Below are 26,008 nucleotides of genomic sequence, written 5' to 3'. Positions count from 1 at the left end.
GTTGCAGGTGGGGATGAAGATGGAGGCAGGCGAGGAGGCGCAGCTAAACCAAGAGGTCTGCCTTGGTGATATGGCTAACTAAACAGCTCTGAAGATCTTGATTTACCACTGTGGTACCTGATGGCAGGTCCTGATTGATTCAGCAAGGGCAACGTTGAATCTGCTCACTCTGTTTTATTTTGTAATTTCAGAAAAAGAGCCGAGAAGAGACATGTGGTGAAGGCAGTGGTGTAGAGATTTTGGAAAACAGACCATATACAGATGGTCCTGGTGGCAATGGGCAGTATACCCACAAAGTATACCATATTGGTATGCATATCCCCAGTTGGTTTCGGTCTATACTGCCAAAGGCAGCTTTAAGAGTTGAGGAGGAGTCATGGAATGCGTATCCTTATACAAGGACAAGGTACTGCCTCTTATAAGAGCTTTTCATTTCTGTAGCTCACTTAGCAGTTGACATTGGCTTGTATTAACAACAGCTCTATGTGGTAGATAGGCCACAAAAAGTCCCATTTTGTAAAATGGAAATATGAAGATAACAGGTAAAATAAACACTCTCCTTGTTGTTGTTTTAATTAACCTTCACCACACATGGATTCAAGAGCATGTGCACGTGTTGATATTTTGCTCATGCTAAAGGAGTTGTCTAACTTTGCCACAGGTAGCATTGGTGCCTGAGAATGAGAGTAGAACTTCAATTTTTTTGCATTTTAATGAGAAATTATCTAATTTGCACTTCTCAAACCAATGTGTGATTCAAAACTCAATTGTTCTTCAAAATTCTCACTTCTATTAATTTTGTTGTGCAGTTCGCCACCAAATTTTGTGTACAAAATGCTCTTTTGGGGGGAAATGTGCACAAAAGTATATACATTAATTAAAGTAGTATATTGTCTAAAATAATATATTTTTGCCAAGTTAGCAAACGCTGGATGTTCATCTTATGAAAACTAAGATGCTAATGAAATCTATGCTACGCTATAAGTCATTGAGGCTCCCCCCCCCCCCACTCTCTTCTGGAAGAAAAGCACCTGTATTTATGTGGGTGTTCAAATTATTTTTTGAAGCACTTTGGAGCGTAGAAGCTTTAGGTTAAGCTTCCCTGATGCTATTTCTTTCTCAGGTATACGTGCCCATTTGTGGAGAAATTCTCTATTGATATTGAAACCTATTACATATCTGACTCAGGAGAGCAAGCCAACGTCTTCAACCTTTCCCCTGCAGAGAAAAGGCAGACCATTCTTGGTGAGTATTTTCTTCCCACTCCCAATCTTTCATTCTGCCTACAAGTGGCTTGTGTGTGCATGTAAACAACCATAGTGTTAATTATTTGTATGGTGAGCCCTTTATATGTTTGAAGATGGCTATCTCCTCTCAGTCTCTCCTTTTCCAGACTCAGCATACCCAACTCCCTCAACCATTCCTCATAAGACTTGCTTTTCAGACCCTTGATCATCTTGGTTGCCCTCCTCTGTCTGCACATGGTCCAGCTTGTCAATATTCTTCTTAAATTGTGGCTCCCAGAACTGGACACAGGACTCCAGGTGTGGTCTGAGCAAGGCAGAATAGGGCGGGAGTATGACTTCTGTTGAATGGGATGCTGGAATTCTGTTGATGCAGCCTAGAATAGCATTAGCTTTTTTTGCTGCTGCATCACACTCTTGACTCATGTTAAGTGTGTGATCTACTAAGACCCCTGGATCCTTTTCATATGTACTACTGATAAGCCAGATGTTTTATATTTGTGCAGCTGATTCTTCCTGACTAAATTACCTTAATTTTGTCCCTATTGAAATACATTTTGTTAGTGTGGGCCCAGTTCTCCAGTCTATTAAGGAGAAGGTAATCTTGAATTCTGTCTTCTGTGGCATTAGCTACCCCTCCCAGTTTGGTGTCATCTGCAAATTTGATGAGCATTCCCTCAATTCCTTCATATAAGTTGTTTACTTTTTTTAAAAAGAAATGAACAGCAATGGGCCTAGGATGGAACCCTGCAATTTTTATGCGTTTGTCTCATGAAGTTCTATTTTGTTATATGGATTATATGGATAAAATTCAAAAGAATACTTTCCAAAGATGTGTTTATTAGGATAAATAGCATTAAAATGCTGAAGAATTTGGATTGATGAGGAGTGCTCAGGAGGGCCAGGGACAGAGGTCAGGGAACTGCATTCATCCCCTAAGCCTGAGGTTCCGCACCCCTAGATTAAGCAATTGTTTAACTCAGTGCAGGGCATATTATAGTGCCAATGTTCATGGTGCTTTAGCATATGCAAAAAGCAAGCCGCAGCCCTGAGGGGCATACACATAAAATTCCACAGTGGAAAGTTGGGAGATAGATGGAAATGCCGAGAGAGAGGATGAGGTGACAAGGAATAAACATGTTTGTCACCATCTGAATGTTAATGTTCCCCCATTCTGGACATTCACCTTGTGCCATCCATCCATATCAAAGTCATATTCAGCATTACTAGGTGACAAAGGTACCATTCTTGAGTGCCAGAACACAGATTTGGGAACTAGGGAATATGCACTTCATCTCTGGGCTCTTTCTTAAGGATTGCATTCTGGACCACCAAGAAAATAGAGTGAAGCTGGTGTTTGTTCCTGGGCCTCAAACACATGGTGTGTGAGTGTGCCAGTGACAGCAGATATCTTAATTAGTTTTGGCTGCAGTCTCTGCCACACCAGAACTTGCTGGCTGAGGCAGAGAGGAAGCACAGGGTCTGGTGATGTCAGTGAACTGCTTTGACTTGTCCAGCGTCAATATTTGGGAGGGCTGGTGCTTTTGCTTGGAGACTTGTAAATCCTCCTGGCACCCCTGAACTGTATAATAATAATAATAATAAATTTTATTTATATCCCGCCCTCCCCAGCCGAAGCCGGGCTCAGGGCGGCTAACAACAATAAAACAGTATAAAAGTATAGCATAAACAACATTCTAAAATCATTCATTATAAAATTAATTAATTCAGGCCACTGGCAACCATTGGGCCAGAGCTCCGTGAAGATTGCCGAGGGAGGGAGTCAGGCTGTGCCCTGGCCAAAGGCCTGGTGGAACAGCTCTGTCTTGCAGGCCCTGCGGAAAGATGTCAAGTCCCGCAGGGCCCTGGTCTCTTGTGACAGAGTGTTCCACCAGATCGGAGCCACAGCCGAAAAAGCCCTGGCTCTAGTTGAGGCCAGCCTAACTTCTCTGTGGCCTGGGACCTTCAAGATGTTTTTATTTGAAGACCGTAAGTTTCTCTGTGGGGCATACCAGGAGAGCCGGTCCCGTAGGTACGAGGGTCCTAGGCCGTATAGGGCTTTAAAGGTTAAAACCAGCACCTTAAACCTGATCCTGTACTCCACCGGGAGCCAGTGCAGCTGGTGTAGCACCGGGTGAATGTGATCTCGCAGCGAAGACCTCGTAAGGAGTCTCGCTGCAGTATCTCAATCCTTAAAGCATTTCTGCACATAATCAGGCCAAAGCTTGATTATGTGTTTGAACAGCCAGTACTCACCCAAATATCATTCCCCCTGTTTCCAAAGTTCTGAAGTGAGTGTGGAGCCTCACCATCCACACAGAAACAGGCTTCAGGGAAGCCCAAGATTATGGCAAAGGCAAGTCTCTGGAGCCAACTTATTGACTGCATCTCATTGTAAAGAACACCTGATTAGCACTAGTGTAGCAATAACACCTCAGTTGTCCATGCACAGTTGATGGTGATGGATGTGTCATTCGGAACCCACAGACCAGTTAATTCTCTGAGAAAATTAACTGAAATGCTGAGACGTTTTTCAGCCTGAATTTTAAATGTACCCCTGACACCAGTTTCTGCATAAAGGTTTATTTAAGAGGATAGTTAATTAGTTCTACTACATTTGTATGAAACCTCTTCCCTTTGTTTAAGTGTTTGTTAAATAACTCTCAAGGCTTAAAAAGGCAGAAAATGTGAGCTGCAGGAAGACTGTGGTGGAGCATTAGCAAACAAAACAGTGTGTCTGCACTGTCTGTGGGGCTGCCAGCTGCTTTGTGTCTAATGCAGAAAATTTAGATGCTTCCCTTCCTTCTGTTAAATCAGGCATGAGGGAACCTGTTGAACTTCAGCCCCATCCTCCCTGACCATTGGCTGTGATGGCTGGGACTGATGGGAATTGGAGTCTAGCAATAGCTGAAGGACCAAGGGTTCTCCACACCTACAGTAAATAATAAAGTCATATTCACACTGTACATTTAAGGTACTCTTATACCACTTTAACAGTCCTTACTTCCCACAAAGAAGCAGTTCCCAAGCTGTTCTATACAAACTTCACCAACCTGATGCCTTCCAGATGTTTAGGACTCCAGCTCTCACCAGCCCCAACCAGCATGCTCAAAGGTCAGGAACAACATCTGGAGAGCACCAAGTTGGGGACAGCTGATGTAGCCAATACTACAGAAGATGGATCAATAGTCTGACTAAGGCAGCTTCTGATATTTCTAAATCCTAAATTTCAACCTGCTGTTAATGTCCTACAAGTCCTGACCCATATGAATGATTCTTGGTGCACATGAGCAACAACATGTTGTTTTCGGTCTGTTTGACCTTCATACTGTAGAAACTTGTGGAGCTCCAGTTTAAATCGTCTGTGTTCTACAACCACATTAGAAAATGGTCAATTGATATTGATGTAGCCAATTTGTTTGTTCTATGATTTAAACCTCTGAGACATAGCATTTTTCAAAAGAGATGTTGTGGTCAAATCGTACAGAGAATTCTCTGATTGCCTGCTTCACACACACACACAGACACACACACACACACACACACACACATATATCTGGAGTAAAGTTTCTCTTTGAGACTTCTTCAGAGAAAGGAAACACCAGCCTCTGACTCACTTGTGTAAAGTGTTTAAATACCATTTGTTTAAGTCTAAACAATTATGAAAACAAAACAAAGCTTTGATGAAATTATGTTTGGAGTTCCATGCACTTCAATGTTTTTGTTTAAACTACTTTTCTGGATTTAGATCCCATTGATATTGTTAAAGATCCCATCCCTCCACACGAATACAAATCAGAAGAAGATCCAAAGCTATATAAATCAGTGAAGACCACAAGGGGTCCTCTGTCAGAAGACTGGATCAAAGAGCACAAGAACAACCCTGGGAGATACCCTATGATGTGTGCATACAAGCTGTGCAAGGTGGAATTCAGATATTGGGGGATGCAGTCTAAAATTGAGCGCTTCATTCATGATGTTGGTAAGTTTTTAACTCATTGAGCTCTGCGCAGCATATTTGCTCCTGGCTCAGTCATTAAGAGGCTGACATTATGGAAGAATCTTGAAAATCTGCCTGGGGCTGATGGGAATTGAACTCAGTTTGGAGGGCCACAGGGTTTTTTTGTCCCTGGGCTCACCCATAGACCACACCTTCCTACCAAAGGCTGGTGTTAGGAGGGTGCTGGCAGGACTTGGCCCCAGAGCCAGACCAGAGCTAAGCCCAAGAACAAAGTTCCAGTTAAATCTGCATGAACTGGTTCAGGGCATGCTCTGAAGGCACATGACATGGCAGCCTTGTGGAAACGAAGTAGTTCTGGGTCTGGTCAGTGCTTGGATGGGAAAATGCAAGGACTGGCCAAATACATTTTGCTGCCTGAGGTTAAAGATAAGTTGAAACACACACCCATTCCACATATAGCCAGGTTAGCAATTTAACTTTATTTCGACATTGGTGATAAGACACCTTTGTCCACCACATCTAGCTTACACATACAAGGCAGGCTCTGGCTTCCAACACATTTCCGCTGCCCCACACACCCCAGCATCCAGCACTGGGAGTGGCCGTCTCACTCTGCCTAATGGTAGGGCCAGCCCTGGAGACTGCATTGCAACTTTATGTCCTCAAATACATCAGAGAGTCCTTGCAGAACCCCGGGGGGGGGGGGGAGCCAAGGCTAGAACTCCAGGCCATATGTTGAGCAGAGGTCTAGCTTACCAGAATGTTATGGAGGCATTCAAGATTTATTAAGAAAAACATAAACCTTCATAAGTCCAGAATTCCAGGAGGGGAGATCTGGGTATGTACAGGAATCAGTATCCAAGTGTAGCACTGAAGCTTTTGTTGATCAACAATGGGTTGAAATGTGGTGATGCCCCCTAATGTGTGTTCTTATTAGCTAGATCAGTGTCCTGTTGAAAATTTTTGTGTCTCCCTGTCCCCAACCCCAAGGCTTGCGGAAGGTGATGGTTCGGGCCCACAGGCAAGCTTGGTGCTGGCAGGATGAATGGTACGGGCTTACCATTGAGGACATCCGGCAGCTGGAAAAGGAGGCACAACTGATGCTGGCACAGAAGATGGCCCAGTTCAGCTGCAATGAGAGCGAGCTGGAGCAGCACCTTCCCAAAGACCCTCTGGATGAGAATGATACGGAAACAAAGGCCATATCTCCATCCACCGAGGCGGTGGACACTGCTAGCAATATCGGTGAAGCCTTGCCAGGGAGAGTGCTGACCAAGCAGTGGTCGACGTCTTCCAAGTCCTCTTCAAAAAGAGGAGGTGAGTCACAACCACCTGGTTAGTTTCAAAAGGAACAGAGTATGTAGCTAACAACTTCTGAAGGTTGATGTACACAGTCATAGCGTTTGGTTGTGGCATAAAGCTGAAAGAGTGATGCAGTGCAGTGCCACAGCACCTGCTTGTGTGTTGTGGTGGGTGGGGTGCTAGAAGCTGTCACACTCCAGCCTCTATACACCACCAAAATGAGCTGAGGGCCACCACCGGCAAGTTCCCGCTCTGTAAGGTGTTAATGGCTGGTTTCCTGCTAGAGCAGTGTTTCCCAACCACTGTTCCGCGGCACACTAGTGTGCCGCGAGATGTTGCCTGGTGTGCCGCGAGATGTTGCCTGGAGGGAGGCGGGCGAGTCGGGCGGCGAGAGGCGGGGCGGCGGCGGCGAGGAGAGGCCGCCCAGCGCGGGGCTCTCGCCGTCTGCCTGCCTGGCTGCCTGCGAGCTCGGCGGGCAGCGCCTCCGTCCGCAGCGCCCGCCTCGCGGCTCTCATTCCCTGCCCTTGCCAAAGCTCACCCAGCCAAGCCGCGCTCTCCTTCCTGCCTCGCTTTGCTGCTTCCTTCCCCCCCACCCCCAAAGCTTGGAGGTTCCCCGGCAAGGGGGAGGGAAAAAAATTGAAACTTACACTTTCGTGCGTCCCTCCCAGCGTGACGCTGCGCGCTGACCGGGGCTGTAATGGTGGTGTGCCTCGAGATTTTTTTCATCAAACAAGTGTGTCTTTGCCCAAAAAAGGTTGGGAAACACTGTGCTAGAGGAAGCATTATGGAATCGTCCTGCCTATTACAGTTCCTTCCCTCCAAATCCCTCAGCATTGATTTGTATGTTCATTTCTCCCTGGTGTGTGCTTTGTTGTGAAACTTGTGAAACTTTGTTGGAGAACTTTATTGAAAAATTCAGATAAGTGCAAATTATGTAGAATGGCTGTGTTTCAGTTTTCATATTGTTTGGAAAGTACAGATTTGATAAATTTGGCTTTAAATGAAAACTGAATCAGTTTCTCCCAATCACTAATTGCTAGTACTCACCCCCTCAAATTACTGCAGTTTGTTGGGAAGAAATTGACTACCGATCCCGTTTTCCTTCAGTGGAGATATGCTTTGTATAGTGACCTTGGAAGAGATAGGATTTGATCCCACAATTCCAAGATCCAAGCCCAGCTCTGATGAAACCAATAGGCCATGCTCTCCAAAGTACACCTGCTTCTGAGGACCCAGATAGGACACTTGCTTTAACCAAGTCTGGGTTTATCCCAACCCAAAACGAACATTTTTGCATTACTTCAAGCAGTGAATGGAAGACGTTTCCATGTGGACATGCCACAGGAATAGCCCTCATAGAGCATAGCAGGCATTCCTGAGTTTCCTTTTAGTTCGGTAGAAGCTGATTCTATTCTGAAGAAATGTTATACTCCCTGACTGACATCAGTATGAATTCTTTATAGGTTTACAACCTAGAGGTGTTTCGTTCCTTTGAAAAGCTACAGGCCAAGAAAATGTTCCAGCGGGTCAGGTTCCCTTCTTTGTTGGTGTTCTTTTCCAGCCATCCTTCATTGTGAGACAGTAGTGGATTTGGGTCGTCGTCGTCCCCCCCCCTCGATATGGACTGTATAATAGAGCTATCATGGTCTATAGTGTACAGTTGGTTCTTTTGCCTGTCTGCTAAAGATCTGGTCAAACAAATCTTTTAAACACTGCAAAAAAACACAAACCGTATGAAGGAGGAGCATAACAGGGTGAGTGTCCAGACTGTGGACACTCATGGCACTGAATTAGGGGTGGGGAACCTGTGGCCCTCCAGGTGTCATTGGACACCAGTTCTCATTAGTCACAGATCAGAATGCAGGAAAAAATAATTCAGGAAGAATTTAAAGCTGATCCTATAACATCTGCACTTTCTGAAACAATATACAAACTGGAAAACACCTGTCCTTCAACATTCACACTGTAATTCCCCAAACAATGTTCAAAAAAGTCATATATTAGAGGACAGTTGTGCATGAAAATGAAGATATTATTTGAAATAACATTTAAAAATGCATTATATTGGGGAAAATTGCTTGCAAAAACATGTCCATTAGTCAGAATTGCATATAAAAATGTGTTTATTAGGAAGGTTTTGGACTAAAATGCTGAGGAATTTTTATGAGGAATTAAAAAAAAAGAATTTGTAGAGAACTGGATTTGAGACTGTGAAAATGAGACACCAAGAAAACCAAAAAGTACAGATCCTTAGTCCCAGCCATCATGGCCAATGGTGAGGGATGATAACCTAACAATATCTGGAGGGTCACAAGTTTCTCATACTTGCTCTATAGCTATCACTTTTTGAAACCGCCAGTCTTTTTTCCACCACTAGAACACAGGGGAATCCAGATATGCCAAGTGCTTCTTTTAGGGTTGCTTTGTTTTGTCAGCCAAAGTCAATTTGTTTATCTAAAGAAGTGTCCCTGGTTAGTCAGGCAACTGACGTTAATGTTTCCAAGATTATTTTGCCTTCCAGTACTTATAAAAACTGTAGGTGGCAAGCGCTGTCTTAGAAGGGGCATTCTGTGATATGAGACATAATGGGGAATGCCTCTTCTAAGATGCGATGACCATAAAACTAAAATTTTATCACAAAGGACATTAGAAGAGCCCTGCAGCTGGATCAGGCCAAGGGCCCATCTAGTCCAGTCCTCTCTTCTCACAATGTCCAACCAGGTGCCCATGGGAAGACTGAATGCAAGCAGAGACGGAGGGCAACAGCTCTCGGCTTTCTTTAGAACTGCTGTGTTTCCCCCCATTATGTGCAAATGCATGCCAATTTAATCAATTAATTGATTAACCTACTAATATGATTCATCAGCTAAGATTGCTTTAATTGTGTGACAGCCATAGCTTCATGGCATCAGGGTTTTGCCAGGGCACATTCTCTATCTGCCAAGAGGAGCAGGGTTGTACACTGGAAAGCGTGGGTGATGCTTAGCGATTTACCAGGCATGGAAACTTCTGCTGTGGCATGACTGCCTCAAGCGATGTGCTTTTCCTGGACATGTGCTTGTCTAATGTGAAATGCTAGACATAAAGCAAGCGACACTCATCCAAGAGGCTCTATTATTGCTTGGATCCTTTCATCCCCTGTTTTGGAGCTCTTTGGAATCCAGTGACCATAGCAAAGGTACTGCACCATGTTTATACATTAAGGTGTTTCCACTATCAACACCCCCCCCCCCGTAATTTTCTCTCCAAGGATTATAAATTAATAAAATGGAGCTCAAACTGCGTTGCAAACCTGGTCTCGCAAGGGAGCATTTCTGTGCTCACTGGAGGGGGAGAAAGAGACAGTTTAAAGATGAGATAGGACCCTGAGTCAACTGGAGCCTTCTCCCATTCCAATGTGTGATTGGAATGAATCGTCCCTTAGAGACGACCATACTAATCTACGGTGGATTTGTGGGACAACTTTTCTTCCACTGCCTCATCATATCACCCTGATTTGGAACAAAGAGCTATTGTTTTGCTCTTAGGATGCTTCTCTGTGCTTAGTTCTAGAATTGGGGGGGGGGGGGAGTTATTTGTTCCATTCCACTTTTAAAATCAGTTTTAGGTTAGTGCTCCTGATCCACAGATCTTTGTGCACCACAGAGGACTGCAGTTGCACACAAGGGCCGCTGCACACTCATCTGTGGTGCTGAGTCCAGGAACAACACATTTAAAAGGTGGGGCTCTGGCTCAGCATTTTTGAGAAGTACTGGCTTTGGTACCCAGCGGTCAGTCATTTTCCACAGTTGCATGCATGCAGAAAGCTGCATGGAATCTCATACGCACAGAGCAGGATGTTCACTACAGGACTGTCCTGCCAACCCACTCCGGCAAAGGCCCAGCCATCCTCCTCCTGACTCTTGGCAGAGCTAAGCCATGAGCATATCCAGCACACCCCTCTGCATCATGGCCTTGTTGCTAGCCAGGCGCCCCCATCAGACTAGATCTGGCTAGTGAGAGAAGCGAATTGCAGTGAGTCAAGCTAGGGAAGCACATCATGAGAGTCTTTTTAATCTCCTCCTCAGCTTTTTTAGGAGATGGCCACACATTTGCATGCATGACCGCCAAGGGAGCTGCTCCTCAAGTTTCCTGCTGATACAGATGAGATGAAAGCGGCTTCTTTTGTCTCCTGCATGAGGGCTCGATCAGTCTTCTGCTGTGTAAGCGAGACCCCTGGTGTAAGCGGGGACCCTTGTCGCACGCACGCCTATATTATTATCTGTTCTATTTTTAGCAGCTGTTATGCGAGGGCCTTTGACGTCAGTCCAGTGTGGTTTAGCTGTGTGCTGTCAATCACTTGGCTCCCTTATTCCTAAAGGAATGGGGTGGAATAGTCAGGGGTGACAGAGTGAATGCTGAAGCCATAATTAGCTACGCAGTTGATCCAGTGGCAGGGTGGGAGTGTTACAGCAGTGGCCTTTCTACATGACAATTAGTAAAAGTAGAATCCAAAGCCATTGGAACCAGACAGAGGGCCTTCTCGGTAGTGGCGCCCGCACTGTGGAACTCCCTCCCATCAGATGTCAAGGAAATAAGCAGCTATCCTATTTTTAAAAGTCATCTGAAGGCAGCCCTGTTCAGGGAAGTTTTTAATATTTAATGCTGTATTGTTTTTAACACTCGATTGGGAGCCACCCAGAATGGCTGGGGAAACTCAGCCAGATGGGTGGGGTATAAATAATTTATTATTATTATTAATTTATTTATTATTATCCCAGCACGTGTGGCTGCCTTCTGGTGGTACAATAATAAATGGGTTTTTCTTGCTGGTATGCCATTTAACGCGAACCACTACATGTCTTCTGGGTGGCTCCATGTGAGTTTAATACGCTAGAAGCTATTTGGCTGCCTTTATTAGATTATATGTGGTTGTAGCATTTAGTGTGGATTCTCTGGTGTCTATTACCCAGCAGTGCCAACCTTCACTAAGTGGGGATAAAGGAAAGGGGGAACTAAACCAGGGTTTCCTCAGGGGAGTGCTGAGGTCAGATAAGGGCTCTGGCGAAATGTCCAGCAGCACAATAGCACTGCCATCCTTGGGGCCAAACTATAAGTGTTATGTCAATAGGGGTGGATGAGAAATGCTGTTTTGTTTGCATTTTAATCAGAAATCATCTAATCTGTACTTCTCGGATCAATATGCAAACCAAAACATAGCTATCGTTCAAAATTTGCTCTTCTCTGAATTTTGCAATGCAGTTCTCCAACCAAATAGTATGTATAAAACTGCAAATATTGGGGGGAATGTGGATTTAAAATGTTCATATTAGTGCAAATAACATACAGAAATGCTTTATATTGGGTCAAATTGCTTGCAAAAGTGTGTATTGGTCAAAACAATGTAAAAAATGTGTACGTTGGGAGAAATTCACATTAAAAATGCTGAAGAATTCACAAATTGCTGCAGAGATGTGGAGAACTGAATTTAACTATGGAAGCATCAGAAACTAGGAAAGTGAAACTGAAAGATTTCTCAATATTCCTACAAGCCAGTGCCTCCTTTTTATTTTTATTACTCCTGATGGGTTTGGAGTTGGTTTGTTTATTTTGGTGGTGGTTTTTATTGAAAGCTGTCTCAGAGGTAGCCATCAGGAGTAGGAAAAGGAGACGCTAGCCCTTTCCTTCCTTCCATTTGTCCACTCAAAACCACACTCAAGCTGGTTCCGTCCCTGCAGGGGGAAAGTTATAGGGCTCCCACAGAGAGGGTAATTTTGAGTGGACTGACAGCAGAACGCAGTTAAGCTTTCTTTAACCACTGGCGCTGCCCACTGCTCTTCTGCTGCTGATTGTAGCAGCCAAATTTGCCTTTCCATAAAACAGCTAACTGCCGGGGGGGGGGGAGGACAACTAAGTAGCACCCAAGATGTCAGGGGCAGTGCAAGAGAATTCTCGGTTTGTTTCTTCTGTTTTAATTGGACCACTAGGAGTGCTTTGCCTGAGGAGAGTTTTCAAAATCCTGGAGCAGAAACACTCCATGGTGGCCAGTGAGCACTTTTCGTGGGTGGCACAAATTGCACAGCAACCCCCACAGAGGTCACTTTAAGTTGCACATGCCTGTTCATCTCTTTTGCATCTCACTGTGTGGAGAAACCAGCTTGCCTTTTGCCACTAAAATGTGGTGATTCAAAGAGAGTGCTCTTCACCTGGTTGCACGCCACTACCAACAAACAGCTTGGTTCATAGAGGCAACTGCCACAGAAAGCCATAAAATACGGCCTCAATCAAGACTCAGCAGCTGGAGTTTAAAGTGTAAATACTTTGACATGTGGTCTAACATCAGTCCCAGCATTGCCCTTTCCCTTCTCTCCTTCTGTCTTTTTATTTTTCAATATTCAGTGTGAGGAAGAGTCTTTTGCGACTCAAAAGCTTGCAGATACCATTGTGAATGTCTGCTTTCCTGATAAAAGATATTTCTTTTGCGGTCCTTGTGATTTTTGAGGAGAAGACCATGTATAATCAGGCAGCTTCCTTTTTTTAATTGCAAACCTGTAAAACAGAAATGATTTTACACATCCTTCCGATGCTTATAAATAGCTGCTCTTTGGAAACAGCAGCGGAGGCTTGCAGACTGCTGTGGCGTCTCGGTGATGGGTTTTAAGAATCATAAACTATGCAGGACTCAGGGAGGAAAGTTTGATATCACACTGGCATCATTGGGTCTGCTGTGTGCCCCACTTAGGGGACACATTTCCACCAAGACCACCAAAGTGTGCCTCTACCACAGAGGACATGACAGGACCTCCCTTGCTTTTTCCTGAGCATCGCTGATTGCACAAATCCATTCTGTTTCTCCTAGCAAGCCCCTCGCGCCATAGCATATCGGAGTGGAGAATGCAGAGCATTGCAAGAGATTCAGACGAGAGCTCCGACGACGAATTCTTTGATGCACACGGTAGGTGGGGCATAGAAAGAGCAGCTGCTAAGCTGTGTTAACGGGTGTGTGAGTGCCATGGTGTATATGTGCAGCCATTTGCATGGGAGAGAAGCTGTCCTTTCTCTGATGAAGCTGTGTCACTTCAGCATCGCTCCAGATGGAAGGCCTGGACTTTCCTCACTCCACCCTTTCTATGTTATTGTGGACACTTTTCAAGTTCATCCAGATGCATCTTTTGAGTTTAGACATGCATTTGTTTACTAGCTGAAGTGACCCATTCATCCACACCCACCCTCCCCACCCCTGGTGGTAAAAATATAGTAAAATGTTTTTTTACTCATTAACAATTTGCTGCCCGTTAATGGTGCCCCAAAGTCTGTTCCCTGAAGTGAGTTAATCTACCATACCTAGTGATTTACTGTAGCTATGACGTGCTTGCAGCCTATGAAACACTATGTTTCCCTAGGAGTGATAGTATGGGGAAGGGAGGAAGGAGGGTATGCAGCAAGACAGACAGACAGACAGAAAAGGTGTGGCTGTAATAAACAGCTTGTCTGCTTCAGTGTAACTTTATGTCACCTTGTTGTTGTTGGCTTAGATAGATGACAAGAAATATTATTTTTTTAGAGATAGTGTTGTCCAGTATAGTCATTAGACTATTTGGAGCAGGAAGGCATGGATTCAGATCTCCTCAGTTAGGTGGCCTTGGATCAATTGCTGTCTCTCCTCTTTAGCATCACTTTCTTTGTAAAAGTGCCTGAAACAGTGGCTGCTGTACAATAATAGTTAAAAACTGTAAGACCCTGCCAGGAAGCTTGCAGTCTGAAAGTGTCAGCCTAAGCACGCCTCTTAGAATTGTTCTAAGGATAAAAAAGATAACCCCATAGATTCCTACTGAAGCTCTTTGGAACAATAAGGGCTGGATCTAGACACATCAAAGAAGCGTTTCAGTTAAGCGTGTTGTAAATTTAAACACGGAAAACAGGTACTGTAGAGAAAAATGGGGCTCCTCATCGCCATCTGATGGCACAATGTTGTATCGCACATACAACACATATAAATCACAATCTAGTTGAGTCCAAGGTATAAGTATAAAAGTGTAAACCAAATGCAGTTCAATAAGTTGGGTTGTTATATAGCTTTCATATTTTGTTGATTCATATTGACTAAAGGGTTGTTGTTGTTTTACATTCTTTACCTGCTTTTGGATGAAGGTTGTCTCCTTAACACATGTTTTCCCCAAGGGTACTTCCAAACCAGCCCCACTGCCACAAAGTGCAATGATGGCAGTCAGCTTAGCTGGCTTTAATAATGGAAATACAGTACTGTAGATTGTTTCTGGTGAATCAGTTGCTCATTTGGATTCTCCATCTGAGAGAGGCTCAGAGGATGGTGGCAAGGGAGAGAGCCTTTCAGTTGCGGCTCCTCACCTGTGGAATGCTCTTCCCGTTGAGGTCTGTCTAGCATCCTCCTTGTCATCTTTTCAACACCAGATAAAGACTCATATTTTTTCCAGGTTTTTGATAAACTAAGATGCTGATACTTGCATGCTACCAAAGTTTCTTGTAGCTGTTATGGAGGATGTTGTTGTTCTGTTTGTATGCTATAAATGTGTTTATATTTAAGTTTTTTATGTGTTGTAAGTCACTTGGAGACCTTCAGGTAACAAGCAACTAAAAGGTCTTATTATTGTTACTGTTGTTGTTGTTGTTGTTGTTGTTGTTGTTGTTGTTGTTGTTATTCAGAGACAGTGTGTCACTGAATACCAGATGCTGGAGAACAACAGCAGGAGAATGCTGTTGCCTTCATGCCCTGCTTCTAGTCTTTGCAGAGGCATTTGATGGGTCCTTGGGTGAAACAGGTTGCCAGAATGCCTGGCCCTTTGGTTTGAACCAATAGGACTCCTCTTGTGTTTTTCTGTTCACTGCTCTGCAAGCACTGCATTTGTCTTTGCCCTAAGATGTTCCTGGATGAAGTCCACCACTCTTCTATACTTGAGTATTGAGTGGGATTCTTGAGAGCAGGGAAGTCTTGTTTTTGAGATTCTACCCTTCAGAACTTCTTGATCATGATACAGCAGGCACATCTCTTGAACTAGCAAAACTGAACCAACGAGAGCCTCTTCAGAGCCTCTTCGGTGAAACCACATATCATTGCTCAATAGCATTCTCATGTCGAGACAACTGATTATCCTAATGTTTTGGCCTCCCCCACCTTAACCGTTTGGATAAATGTAATTGTAATTTATATTTGCAAGGGAACATTCTATGTTCTAATTGGTCTGGAATACTTCCAGAATGTTCAGATAATCATAGGTTTAGTATAGCATTATAGTGACACAGAGTAACGTTCTTATTTCTGTTCTGTCAACCACTTTTTCACTTGAAAATGCTTTACAGATTTTAACAACCTGATCCCATGCATATTTACCTGGAAGTAAGCCCTGCTGAATTCAGTGGAACTCCTCAGCAATTGTGCATGGGATTTTGCTTTCTTAAAAAACATCCCAGGCACTCTTGATAGGTACATTGAAGGAAGCTTTTCAGTTCTATACTAGAGGGAGAAGTGGCATCTGTCTTCTTTGTTGCAGCTCTCAAAAGCAGAGGGGCCCTGTTCTCAATGCATGGGCCATGTTTATTCCCATTTGAGGTGATTTGAGATTGAGATGTTGGAGGAATGTGGGTGACTTGCCTGTGACTGCCCAACATTGAATTGGCTCGGACATAAGCCTCAGTATTTCTCCAAAAGTTGTGAAATAGCTTCATCTGCTCCCTAGCTAATGTAACGTAAACACTGAAAAAGGCTCTCTCCCACCCAGCCTCCCTCTCTTTAACCCAGCTACCCACTCTTCCTCCAACCCCCCCCCCCGTGGAACCCACTTCCTGGCAGCAGCACCCCAGTCACAGGGAGAAGGAACAAGAGAGGTCTTGCTGAATATAGTTTTGTGATTTAAAATCCAAACCAGAGAAGAATTCAGGGTTCCTAATGCAGAACTCTTCTTTGAGATGAGCATTACAAGCCGTGGAAATACATGGAAATACATGGATGTAGATTAACATGGGCTTGAGGGGAGGGGTGCATTTAAAACCACCTTTCCTCCCTTAAGTGTAGGCTGTCACAGCAATGACAGGTATAGGAGCCTGATAGTTTATATTTCCTGCACATTCCCCTATGCAGATCATAACAGCCATTGTATTTAATAAAGTGACTCTAATTTTAAACCCACACCTTTGTGCCTTATCTAATTATTTCTAGTCTCCTAATGCAACCTTACAAGATCATGTACTCCATACCCATGAATCCAGCATTATCATAGACCCTGCAACTCCCTCTCTGTGTATGGCATTTCCAGGCTGTCACAGTTATGCAGATGGCAATCACTCATGTGACAGGAAATTCAGGATGTGCAATTAAAGCTTATTTGGTGCTCTTGTGCTACAAACCCTCTCCTTGTTAAAACAACAACAACAACAACCCAACACAGACTTTTTGCAATAAGGAAAGTGATAGGAAAATGCACTGGGAATTGTAGAATAACATTTGCTTGAGGCAATGTAGTCTTACCTCCCTGCAAACAAATCAAACGAATGCTCAATAAGTAGCCAGTGTTGTCACTTCAGGATGAATGCTCAATAAACAGGTCTCCTGGAAGTGACCCACAATGGGCTTCAATTGCCCAAGCCTCTGAAGTTGTTTCTGGGGAATATAATAGGTCCCCAAAAAGACCCTAGAGGAGCCAGGCATAACTGCCCTATAAGGCATCTTAATGTAGATGTCTGTTTCTGAAGCTGAGTAAAGATGGGAGGGGGTATCCCCTTTACACTAGGAGGTCACATGCAAAATCCATTGTGTACTGTTTCCATGAGCTTCTTGAAAGAAAGTGGGCACGTAACAAATAATATCCTAGCCATATTCTAGCTGTTTTTATTAGAGGCATGAGGATTGCATTATCTTCTCACAAAAGGATCTTGATTATATATATATATATGTATATATATATATATATATATATATGTTTTGTTTTGGTGTCTTTTGATATTGTGTTTTGATATTGTGTTTATGGAGGATTTTGCTAATTTTATCTGTAGTGCCCTTGATATAAGGAAGGAGGGCCATGCCATTGTTTTCTTCTGTGTCTTGGTTTTTGGGGGGTGTTTCTTTTTGGATTAGCTTCGTAACCCTGTTTTGCTGGTATCCGTTGGCGATTAACACATTTGAGAGATTCTGTAACTCAGTTGTCAAGTGGTCTTTGTCAGCCAGGCGTTTGGTTCTGGAGATGAGAGTCTTGGCTACGGAGTTTATTTGTGCAGGGTGGTGGTGTGATTGTGCATGTAAGTAGCGGTTGGTGTGTGTTTTTTTCCGGTAGATATATCAAGGGCACTACAGATAAAATTAGCAAAATCCTCCATAAACACAATATCAAAACAGCCTTTTGCACCAACCAAAAAATAGCCAATATCCTCAGAAACCCAAAAGATAAAATCCAGTTAGAAAACCAAGGGGTCTATGAAATACCCTGCAAAGTCTGCCCAGCCACGTACATTGGACAAACAAACAGACGAATAAATGCACGTATCGCAGAACACAAGAATGCCGTCAAAAAAGAAGAAAAAACTTCCTCTCTTTACCAACACATGAAAGAAACAGGACACGAAATTAATTTTGCAGATTCCAAATTGCTCTTTAACATGGAACATCACCACAAGAGAATAATCATGGAAGCCATCGAGATAGAGAAACACCCTCACAACATGAACAAGCGTGACGACACGTCCCGCCTGCCAGACATCTGGAAATTAGCCCTCCCCACAAAAACCGACACCAGAACCAGAGGCACACAGAACGCCATCTCCAATCAACCACACCAGACCCAAACCCAGACCCTCTCCACAGATAAATTACAGACACCATCCAGTAGCCAAACCATAGTGGCACCTCCGGATGCTGCACCCCCCTGCAATCCCTACACAGATCTGGCTGGCACAGGGCACAAAACCACAGCTCGCCCCTATACACGAAGCCAAGCCAGAGCACAACTAAGTGCAGTACAGCCATCTTCTCAGAAAAACTCTTCACAAGGTCAAGAGGTCAAGACACGAAAGCTTTAGCAACTAATCCACACCTAATGACCCTCCTAAGTGGTACTCAGAATATCACTCAAGTAATCACTCAAGATATCCCTCAAGTAATTAATGAACAAAAGAAGAAAAGGCACATTAACCTAGGAACTTCCTATCTGCCCAGAACGTTGGAGGCTATACACCACACCCCCTCAACAGTATTTATAGGAACTCAAACACTGAGATCCTGCTCTGTTCTAGTAACAAGAAGCCGAAAGCACCAGCCTGAAGATGACGAGTGAGACCTCGTCGAAACGTCGCCTAGACACCCCAACTCTTACACGGGAAGACACCCGAAGACACCAAAACCTACATTCCTGTACCCGTGAAAATCTACGAAAGCATATATATATATATATATATATATATATATATATATATATATATATATATATTGCAAGACTTCTCACATGTTCTCAGTTGCTGGCAAAGTATGACAAACCGAATTATTAACACTGAATAACTGTTCCATAAAAATGCAAATAATGGGAGCAAGAAGCCATTCAGTGATCATGGTAAGCAGCAGTGAGAGAGCTGTAATTAAGCCTTCTAAGCAACTGGGTTCAATATTTAGATAAAGTAGCAGGGACAAGCCTGGAATGTAAATTCACTCTTCTTCGCTCTTTACGGTTTTGACAATGCATACTCCCCGCACCCTGCGCATGACATTCAACAGATGCACCAGCTTTGTTGGATTAATTGGTGCAATACTTTCATTAATTGCAGATTAGAAATATGCACGTTGTTAATCATAGCCGTGAGAAGGGTGATTGACACCAGTGTACTGATGTAGGCAAGCTTTATCATCTTTTCATTGAACCCTGTTCTGACTATTTAATGATTTATCTTTGGCATTATCCCAGAGAAAGAGTTATTTTCCCCAGTGCAAAGACTTCAACAGTTGCTTGCATTTGTAATCTTTATTTTAGCTGGTTAATTAATTGGTAAACAGGAAGAGAGTTCAATTGTCTAGCTTCTCTTTCAGCAGTCAATAGCCCTGTTGGAGGTGCAATCCATTTATCTATTCTCCATGTGCACAGCTGCTATCAGGTGTATTATAAGGACAACAGGAACATAGGGATCTGCCTTAAATTAAGTCAGACTATTGGTTTATCTAGCTCGGTGTTGTCTAAAACCTCCTTCCCAACCTGATGCTCTTCAGATATTGTTGGACTGCAACTCCCATCCTCCTTGATTATTGGCCGTGCTGGTTGGGGCTGATGGAGCCAATTGGAGCCAAATCAGTTTTCATCAGAATCTGAAGCTCCATGTGCAAAGCTACTGGCTGTGCTCAGGAGCAGGGCTACCTGAGTTCCAAGGCTTGAAAGGCCACCTGTCACTTCAACCTCTCATTCCCTCCTCCAAACCTGGTCCAGAAAGTCACAGTACCCTCGGTAAACTGGTAGGTAGGAGAGTCCCCGTAGAGACCAATGCTTTATTTTAAATGCCCCATGCCACCCCCCATCTCGCCACCATTTGCCCCCCCCCCACACCTCTGCCTGCCGCTGTTGTGATTTCAGGTTCATCCACGCTTCTACTTGTCTTGCTATTTTCCCCTAGAAAAACCTGCTCATTACTGCTGAATTGGAGCAGGTTTTCTCTCTCTTTTTCTTTTCAATTTTTAATTTTAAAATGCAGTAAAATGGCTACATACAAATTCAATAAAACAGAAAATACAGCACAAAGCAATACATAGTGTAACAATAGCAGTTCCAAAGCAGCTCAAAAAACCACTCCCAACATTGATCATAGTTAAGATTCTGCTTTGTCAATACATGGTTTAAAGCGATTGCCCTTAAATTCTCTGTTAACGCCCGTTTGTGTTTGAAACTGATAAGGCTTTTTTCTGTGATTTATTTTTCAAAGCCTCTGATATCCCTGCCTTATGAACTGCTGTGGATTTTCTTAGCACCAGCTCTTCATGTCTGCCCTTCTAGCCTCCAGCTGTTAAGAGCTGGCACGGTGTTAAGACCACATGACACCATATTCTGTGTCTGTATTTATGAACCTAATTGTTCTCTTCTCTCTCTTTAAAGAGGACTTGTCTGAGAATGAAGAGGTGTTCCCAAAAGAAATTACCAAATGGAGTTCAAACGATCTCATGGATAAGATCGAAACCCCAGAATCTGAAGAAGTACCAGGTAATTTTTGTGTGTGGAATGGAATGCAGCTGATAGTATTGTACAGTTATTCCACTGAATGGCTGTACTCTTAGGTGACTAATAGAAGACGGGTCCTTTAATAATGATAATAATAATTTTATTATTTGTATCCCACCCATCTGACTGGGTTGCTCCTGTCACTCTGGGCGGCTTCCAACGTATACAAAAACATTTCTCTAATTAAAACATGTTAGCTTAGCCATCTTAGCCAAGTCCAGTTATTTTTCAGCCATTCCTCTATAGTGAATGAGGCTGTTACCTTCCCAGGGTTTTTGGGGTGGTGGTGGTGGAGGGGGACAGGTAGAAAACCAGAGTAAGCCTGCAGTGTAGTTGTGCACTGTTGGGGCCTGTCTGTGCTTCCATTCGTCCTGCACTTACTTAGAAGTTGCACTGGAACAATAGAACTGGCCCGAAAGCTTTTCATTTATATCCTGACACAGAAACGCAACATGCCCCCCCCCCCGCTTCTTACCATTGTATCAGAACAAACGAAAGGCTACTTAAAACCCAAATAGAAATTAATTCCCCTTCTTTTTTTCTTTTTTACTCCTGAACAGAGAAACACACACTTTTCCTTGTGTCTATTCTTTATTGGTTGTCAGGTCCATCCCCTCAGGAAGTGATAGTGGAACTCTTAGCTGATAAACATCTACAAATTATACATCTGGTAGCCAAATTTGCTCTGGCAGCTAGGAAGCTTCGTTCCAGTTTTGATAATGCAGTGTAATTTTAAATTTTTATGCTGTAAACTTTTGTGCTATAGACTTTTATGCTGTAGATTTTTATAGACATTTGATGTGCGATTTGCCATCTTTGTTTATTGTGAAGGTCTTTGGGTATAGATAAGAAAACTGAACGATAAACACTTTTCCTTGTGGCACAATGTTGTGGGTGTTCCACTTTCCCCTCCACACCTTCTGTCTCCACCCACACCTTGAGTACAATTTGCCAGTTTTTTCTAGAGCCTGTTGCTGTGCTCTTCTGGTTCCCCGCCCCATGCTATTTTTTCTTAGGTGTCTCCTTTCTGTGCTCATACCGGCATTGTGATCAGCTAGGTACATGTGAGCGAAAGCAGTTTCCCTTTTTCCCTTTCCAGTGCCAATGTGTGTTGGATGTGCAACCACAATGCAAGCATTGTGAATGTTGGGGGAATGTGCATCATCCAAATTAACCCCCTTCCTTCACTTCAGGGGCAGTCAGTGCCTTGTGCTACTGCCACCTTGAGTATTCTACATTATGGGCTGTATGGGTGGTCTTTCTTTAATGGCAATTAAAGTACAGTCTTGGGACGCGGGTGGCGCTGTGGGTTAAACCACAGAGCCTAGGGCTTGCCGATCAGAAGGTCGGCGGTTCGAATCCCCACGACGGGGTGAGCTCCCGTTGCTCAGTCCCTGCTCCTGCCCACCTAGCAGTTCGAAAGCACATCAAAGTGCAAGTAGATAAATAGGTACTGCTCCAGCGGAAAGGTAAACAGCGTTTCCATGCGCTGCTCTGATTCACCAGAAGCAGCTTAGTCATGCTGGCCACATAACCTGGAAGCTGTACACTGGCTCCCACAGCCAGTAAGTGAGATGAGTGCTGCAACCCCAGAGTCGTCTGCGACTGGACCTAATGTCAGGGGTCCCTTTACCTTTAAAGTACAGTCTATTTTTCACTTGTTGCACACCCCTTTGGGGGTTCCAGAAAACATATTGTGTGCAAGTGCACAAGAACACAATGGACTGAAAAAAGCAACAGAAAAGGAGGGCATGTGCAGCTGCACTGAGCGCAAGGGGACAGAGAAAGAGGTGGGGAAGAAGGAAGAAAAGTGGACCATTGCAATTGACAGGATAGTGCTCATTTTCAGGGAAGCCTCCTTGAAAAGTGTGGAGTGAGGCGTTTGCTAATCTGCAATGCAACAAGTTGAAAAAAATGGGATAAATTTGGATAGTCACTTAATAAGCCCTGCCCCCAACCTGTCTTCTCAATCTAGGTAACAATGGAAGATACTTCACAAGAAAAAGCTTTAAAAACTTTTGAAATTCACATCTCCTCCTGTTACATCTGTTCATAGGTTTGGCCATTTTGTGATCTTGTTCTATGCAGATTTTCCAAAATGGAGAGTTGGGAGCAATCCCCACCATGTCTCTCTCCCCCTTTCCCATATCAGCAAACATAGTGGCAGAATAGTGGCAGATACCCCTTCACACACTAAACCTTGGGAAGTATTAGAATGTCTCATGGTCTGTGGAGGAAAGAACTCAAACTCATATGACCATACATCTTTCCTTCCAGACGATCCATGTCTTGAATCAGCAGCAGAGTACCAAGTTGGATCCAGCGTGGAAAGGCTAAGCATCATTGAGGTACAGTATCTAAATAAATTCCCTTTTCCGGCTTATATTTTTTAGAGGTGCAGCTTTTATGTGTGTTCTATATCCACGTTTGTCCCTCTAAGCAGAAACACTCCATACCTATAGCTGTGATCTGGCAACAAAATATGGAATCTACCTGAAGCCTGTAGCCAGATATGACTCTTGAATTGATCTAACCACAGTGCAATTCACACTTTTGCCTGGTTTCCCCTGCAAGGAAAAGAAACATTCCTTTCCCTTTTTGTATCATATATCACTTGCAGTCTGCCTCTTGGTGGTGGTAGGGATCTATTAGGGAACATATTAAACCCTCACTCCTGCCCCCCCCCCCCGCACACATATACATTGCTGCATTGCCATGGGGACGTGCTCCACATTCTTGAAGCTGCTGGTTCATGCCAATTTTATTACAGAACTTTACAACATTATACATAGGATATAAATTGTTCCTGCCCTCAGAGTAGTAGCCACTGAGTACTGTGATCTCTGAGAATTTCAGACACTGGCCACCCCTGCTTTGATGGAAAAGCACCAGAAACGGATAGTGGGCGTATGCACACTCTGGTTTACTCTGCATGCTGTGCATGCCCACCGCAGGTCTGGGAAGTAGTGTGCGTACGGCGTTATCCATAATCTGTATCTATCCTGTTGTTAGGAAATACTGCATTTTGATGCATTTCCCCCTTAAACCAGCTCCTGTCTAAATTGCTGGGAAAGAGAACGACCTAGCTGCTCTTTAGCCAGCAGTGTGTACACAGCCAGTATCTTCACTGAAAACCTATTTCTTTACCCTGGGCAAGTTTAGAAGGAATTCTAGGGATCCACCAGCAATGAGAGGTAGTGCTGGATCCTGGGTGGATTCAATGAAAACCCCCAAATCCGGCAAGCTCAGAGCACAATGGGCTGCTTTCTTTTTCTGTCAGGGTTGTCCTGCAGGCTCCACTTTGACAATGGGTTTTTGAAGTAAACCTCAGTGCAGAGAAGCTGTTGCCTCCTCTGTTCTTAAGGCCGTTGACTTCCTGGGGGATGAAAACATACCAGCCTGATAACCTAATTTTTAAAATTTAAACTTTATTGAATTTCATAATTAACTTGCAATGCCATTGCCCTTTTCGTCTTCCCTCCTGGCAATAACATTGTGTTGCATGAGAACGTCAGCTTTTATGGTGCACTGATGCTTAATTATAAAGGAGAGTAAACGTGCAGAATCACAGTGTACAATTAAGGCAGAGGGATACATCAAACAGAACATAAAAGCAATCAGGAATTGAAAGAGGTCCAGGAAATTCATGTTTTGTGTAACTGTTCCAGCTTATCCCTTTGTTTATATATCATCATCTCACATACTGCAAGTGCAGCCATTTAGAGTGTCCAAACATCTACTGTTGGTGCTGCTGGATTCTTCCAGTAATAACAGGGGCTTTGACTATTTCAACTACCCTGCTTATCTATAATATTGTACAGTCTAAAAGTTTCTGGTCAATTGATAATTAATTGTTCTGCAGCAGGAGAGCCAGTGTGCTGTAGTGGTTAAGAGCGGTAGACTCGTAATCTGGTGAACCAGGTTCGCGTCTCCGCTCCTCCACATGCAGCTGCTGGGTGACCTTGGGCTAGTCACAAGTCTCTCAGCCTCACTCACCTCACAGGGTGTTTGTTGTGGGGGAGGAAGGGAAAGGAGAATGTTAGCCGCTTTGAGACTCCTTCGGGTAGTGATAAAGCAGGATATCAAATCCAAACTCCTCTTCTTCTTCTTCTTCTTCTTCTTCTTCTTCTTCTTCTTCTTCAGGAAGCACTTAAGAGGAGAAGAAGAAGAAGAAGTGTTTATTAGGTTTTCAATACAACAGCGTGCAGACAAGGCTAACAATAAAGAAACAATGAATAATGATTGTGTGGGGCACAGTATTGCAGTTATTATGCAGACATCATAATAAAATAGATTCCACAAAGGGACATTTGGGAAGCAAGAGTCACAGGGTAACAAGGTAGCCTCACCATATAGAGGCGTATGTCCCTGGGGGCCTAAGTAATGTTCTGTTTTTATTTATGAAGCATATTAAAAAATGGAAGTGCCTTTGATCCTCAAAACCATATCTGCCATTATAAACTAGTCTTGTGTTTCTTGTTTTCTCTTTCAGGATGAGGTTGTGCCTCCACTAGTGCAGCCAAGCAAGATCCATGTCCTGCTCTTGGTGCTGCATGGAGGCAACATTTTGGATACAGGAAGTGGTGACCAGAGCTCTAAGCAAGGGGATGTCAACACCATAGCCACCGCCTTTGACACTGTCATTAGGGTCCATTACCCAGCGGCCCTTGGGCGCATAGCCATCAGATTGGTCCCTTGCCCAGCCATCTGCTCTGAAGCATTTTCACTTGTCTCTAAGTGAGTTACTGCTTAGTTTTCTTAAAGGGGCTGGGGAAGAGGGAGGGAGAACAAAGATGGATCTATGCTGCACATTTATACCAATTTCAGTAGTTATTCCTTCTTCCCAGGATATCCTGCTGAGAACCATGAATATGTGAGTTGGGCTAGACATCTCAAACAGAATTTGCAGCATCTCACCTGGAATCACTAGAGGAAACCATGACTATTAAGCTTTAGAAAACTCGTCTTTTTTTGTTGTGTAGATGTACCCTTAGCTGCATCTGTGATTTGGCAGAGAGGCTTCCTCATTCTGTGTCTGACTGTTCTGTCTCTTCCAGACAGACCCTTTTTTACACTGCAGCTGCAGAGGCCCCCTTTGGACCAATTACGCTGCAATTCACATGGCACAGTTCCATAGGGGACATGAGAAATCTGTGAATCAATCAAGTTAGTCTAGACAGAGTCAACTGCTTGCTTCTTAGAAAGAGGAAATGTTGACAGCTTGTGTGAAAGCACCATTGTGGTCCAGCCCTTGTCCTTCAGCCTGAGTCCAGCAGCCTAGGTACCATATCTATCCAGCCTCAGCC

At 43.7% G+C, this 26,008-nt stretch overlaps 1 protein-coding gene across 10 annotated transcripts in view; it reads left to right on the top strand.

The window, feature by feature from the left end:
- The window catches only part of PITPNM2 (phosphatidylinositol transfer protein membrane associated 2), a 196,018-nt gene that overhangs the window by 114,509 nt on the left and 55,501 nt on the right, over positions 1 to 26,008 (top strand). For all 10 annotated transcript variants that reach the window (XM_081174673.1, XM_081174677.1, XM_081174671.1 and 7 more), the window contains 8 exons: positions 192 to 406; positions 1,124 to 1,245; positions 4,993 to 5,226; positions 6,196 to 6,522; positions 13,346 to 13,441; positions 20,580 to 20,684; positions 22,980 to 23,050; positions 25,195 to 25,439. In XM_081174673.1, coding sequence (XP_081030799.1) covers positions 192 to 406; positions 1,124 to 1,245; positions 4,993 to 5,226; positions 6,196 to 6,522; positions 13,346 to 13,441; positions 20,580 to 20,684; positions 22,980 to 23,050; positions 25,195 to 25,439 — 1,415 coding nt within the window. The remainder of the gene's footprint in view (positions 1 to 191; positions 407 to 1,123; positions 1,246 to 4,992; positions 5,227 to 6,195; positions 6,523 to 13,345; positions 13,442 to 20,579; positions 20,685 to 22,979; positions 23,051 to 25,194; positions 25,440 to 26,008) is intronic.

The sequence above is a fragment of the Podarcis bocagei genome (genome assembly GCF_964188305.1).
Source record: "Podarcis bocagei genome assembly, chromosome: 16".
NCBI lineage: Eukaryota > Metazoa > Chordata > Lepidosauria > Squamata > Lacertidae > Podarcis > Podarcis bocagei.
The sequence above is the reverse complement of the archived record's forward strand: the minus strand, read 5'-3'. Positions and strand labels throughout refer to the sequence as shown.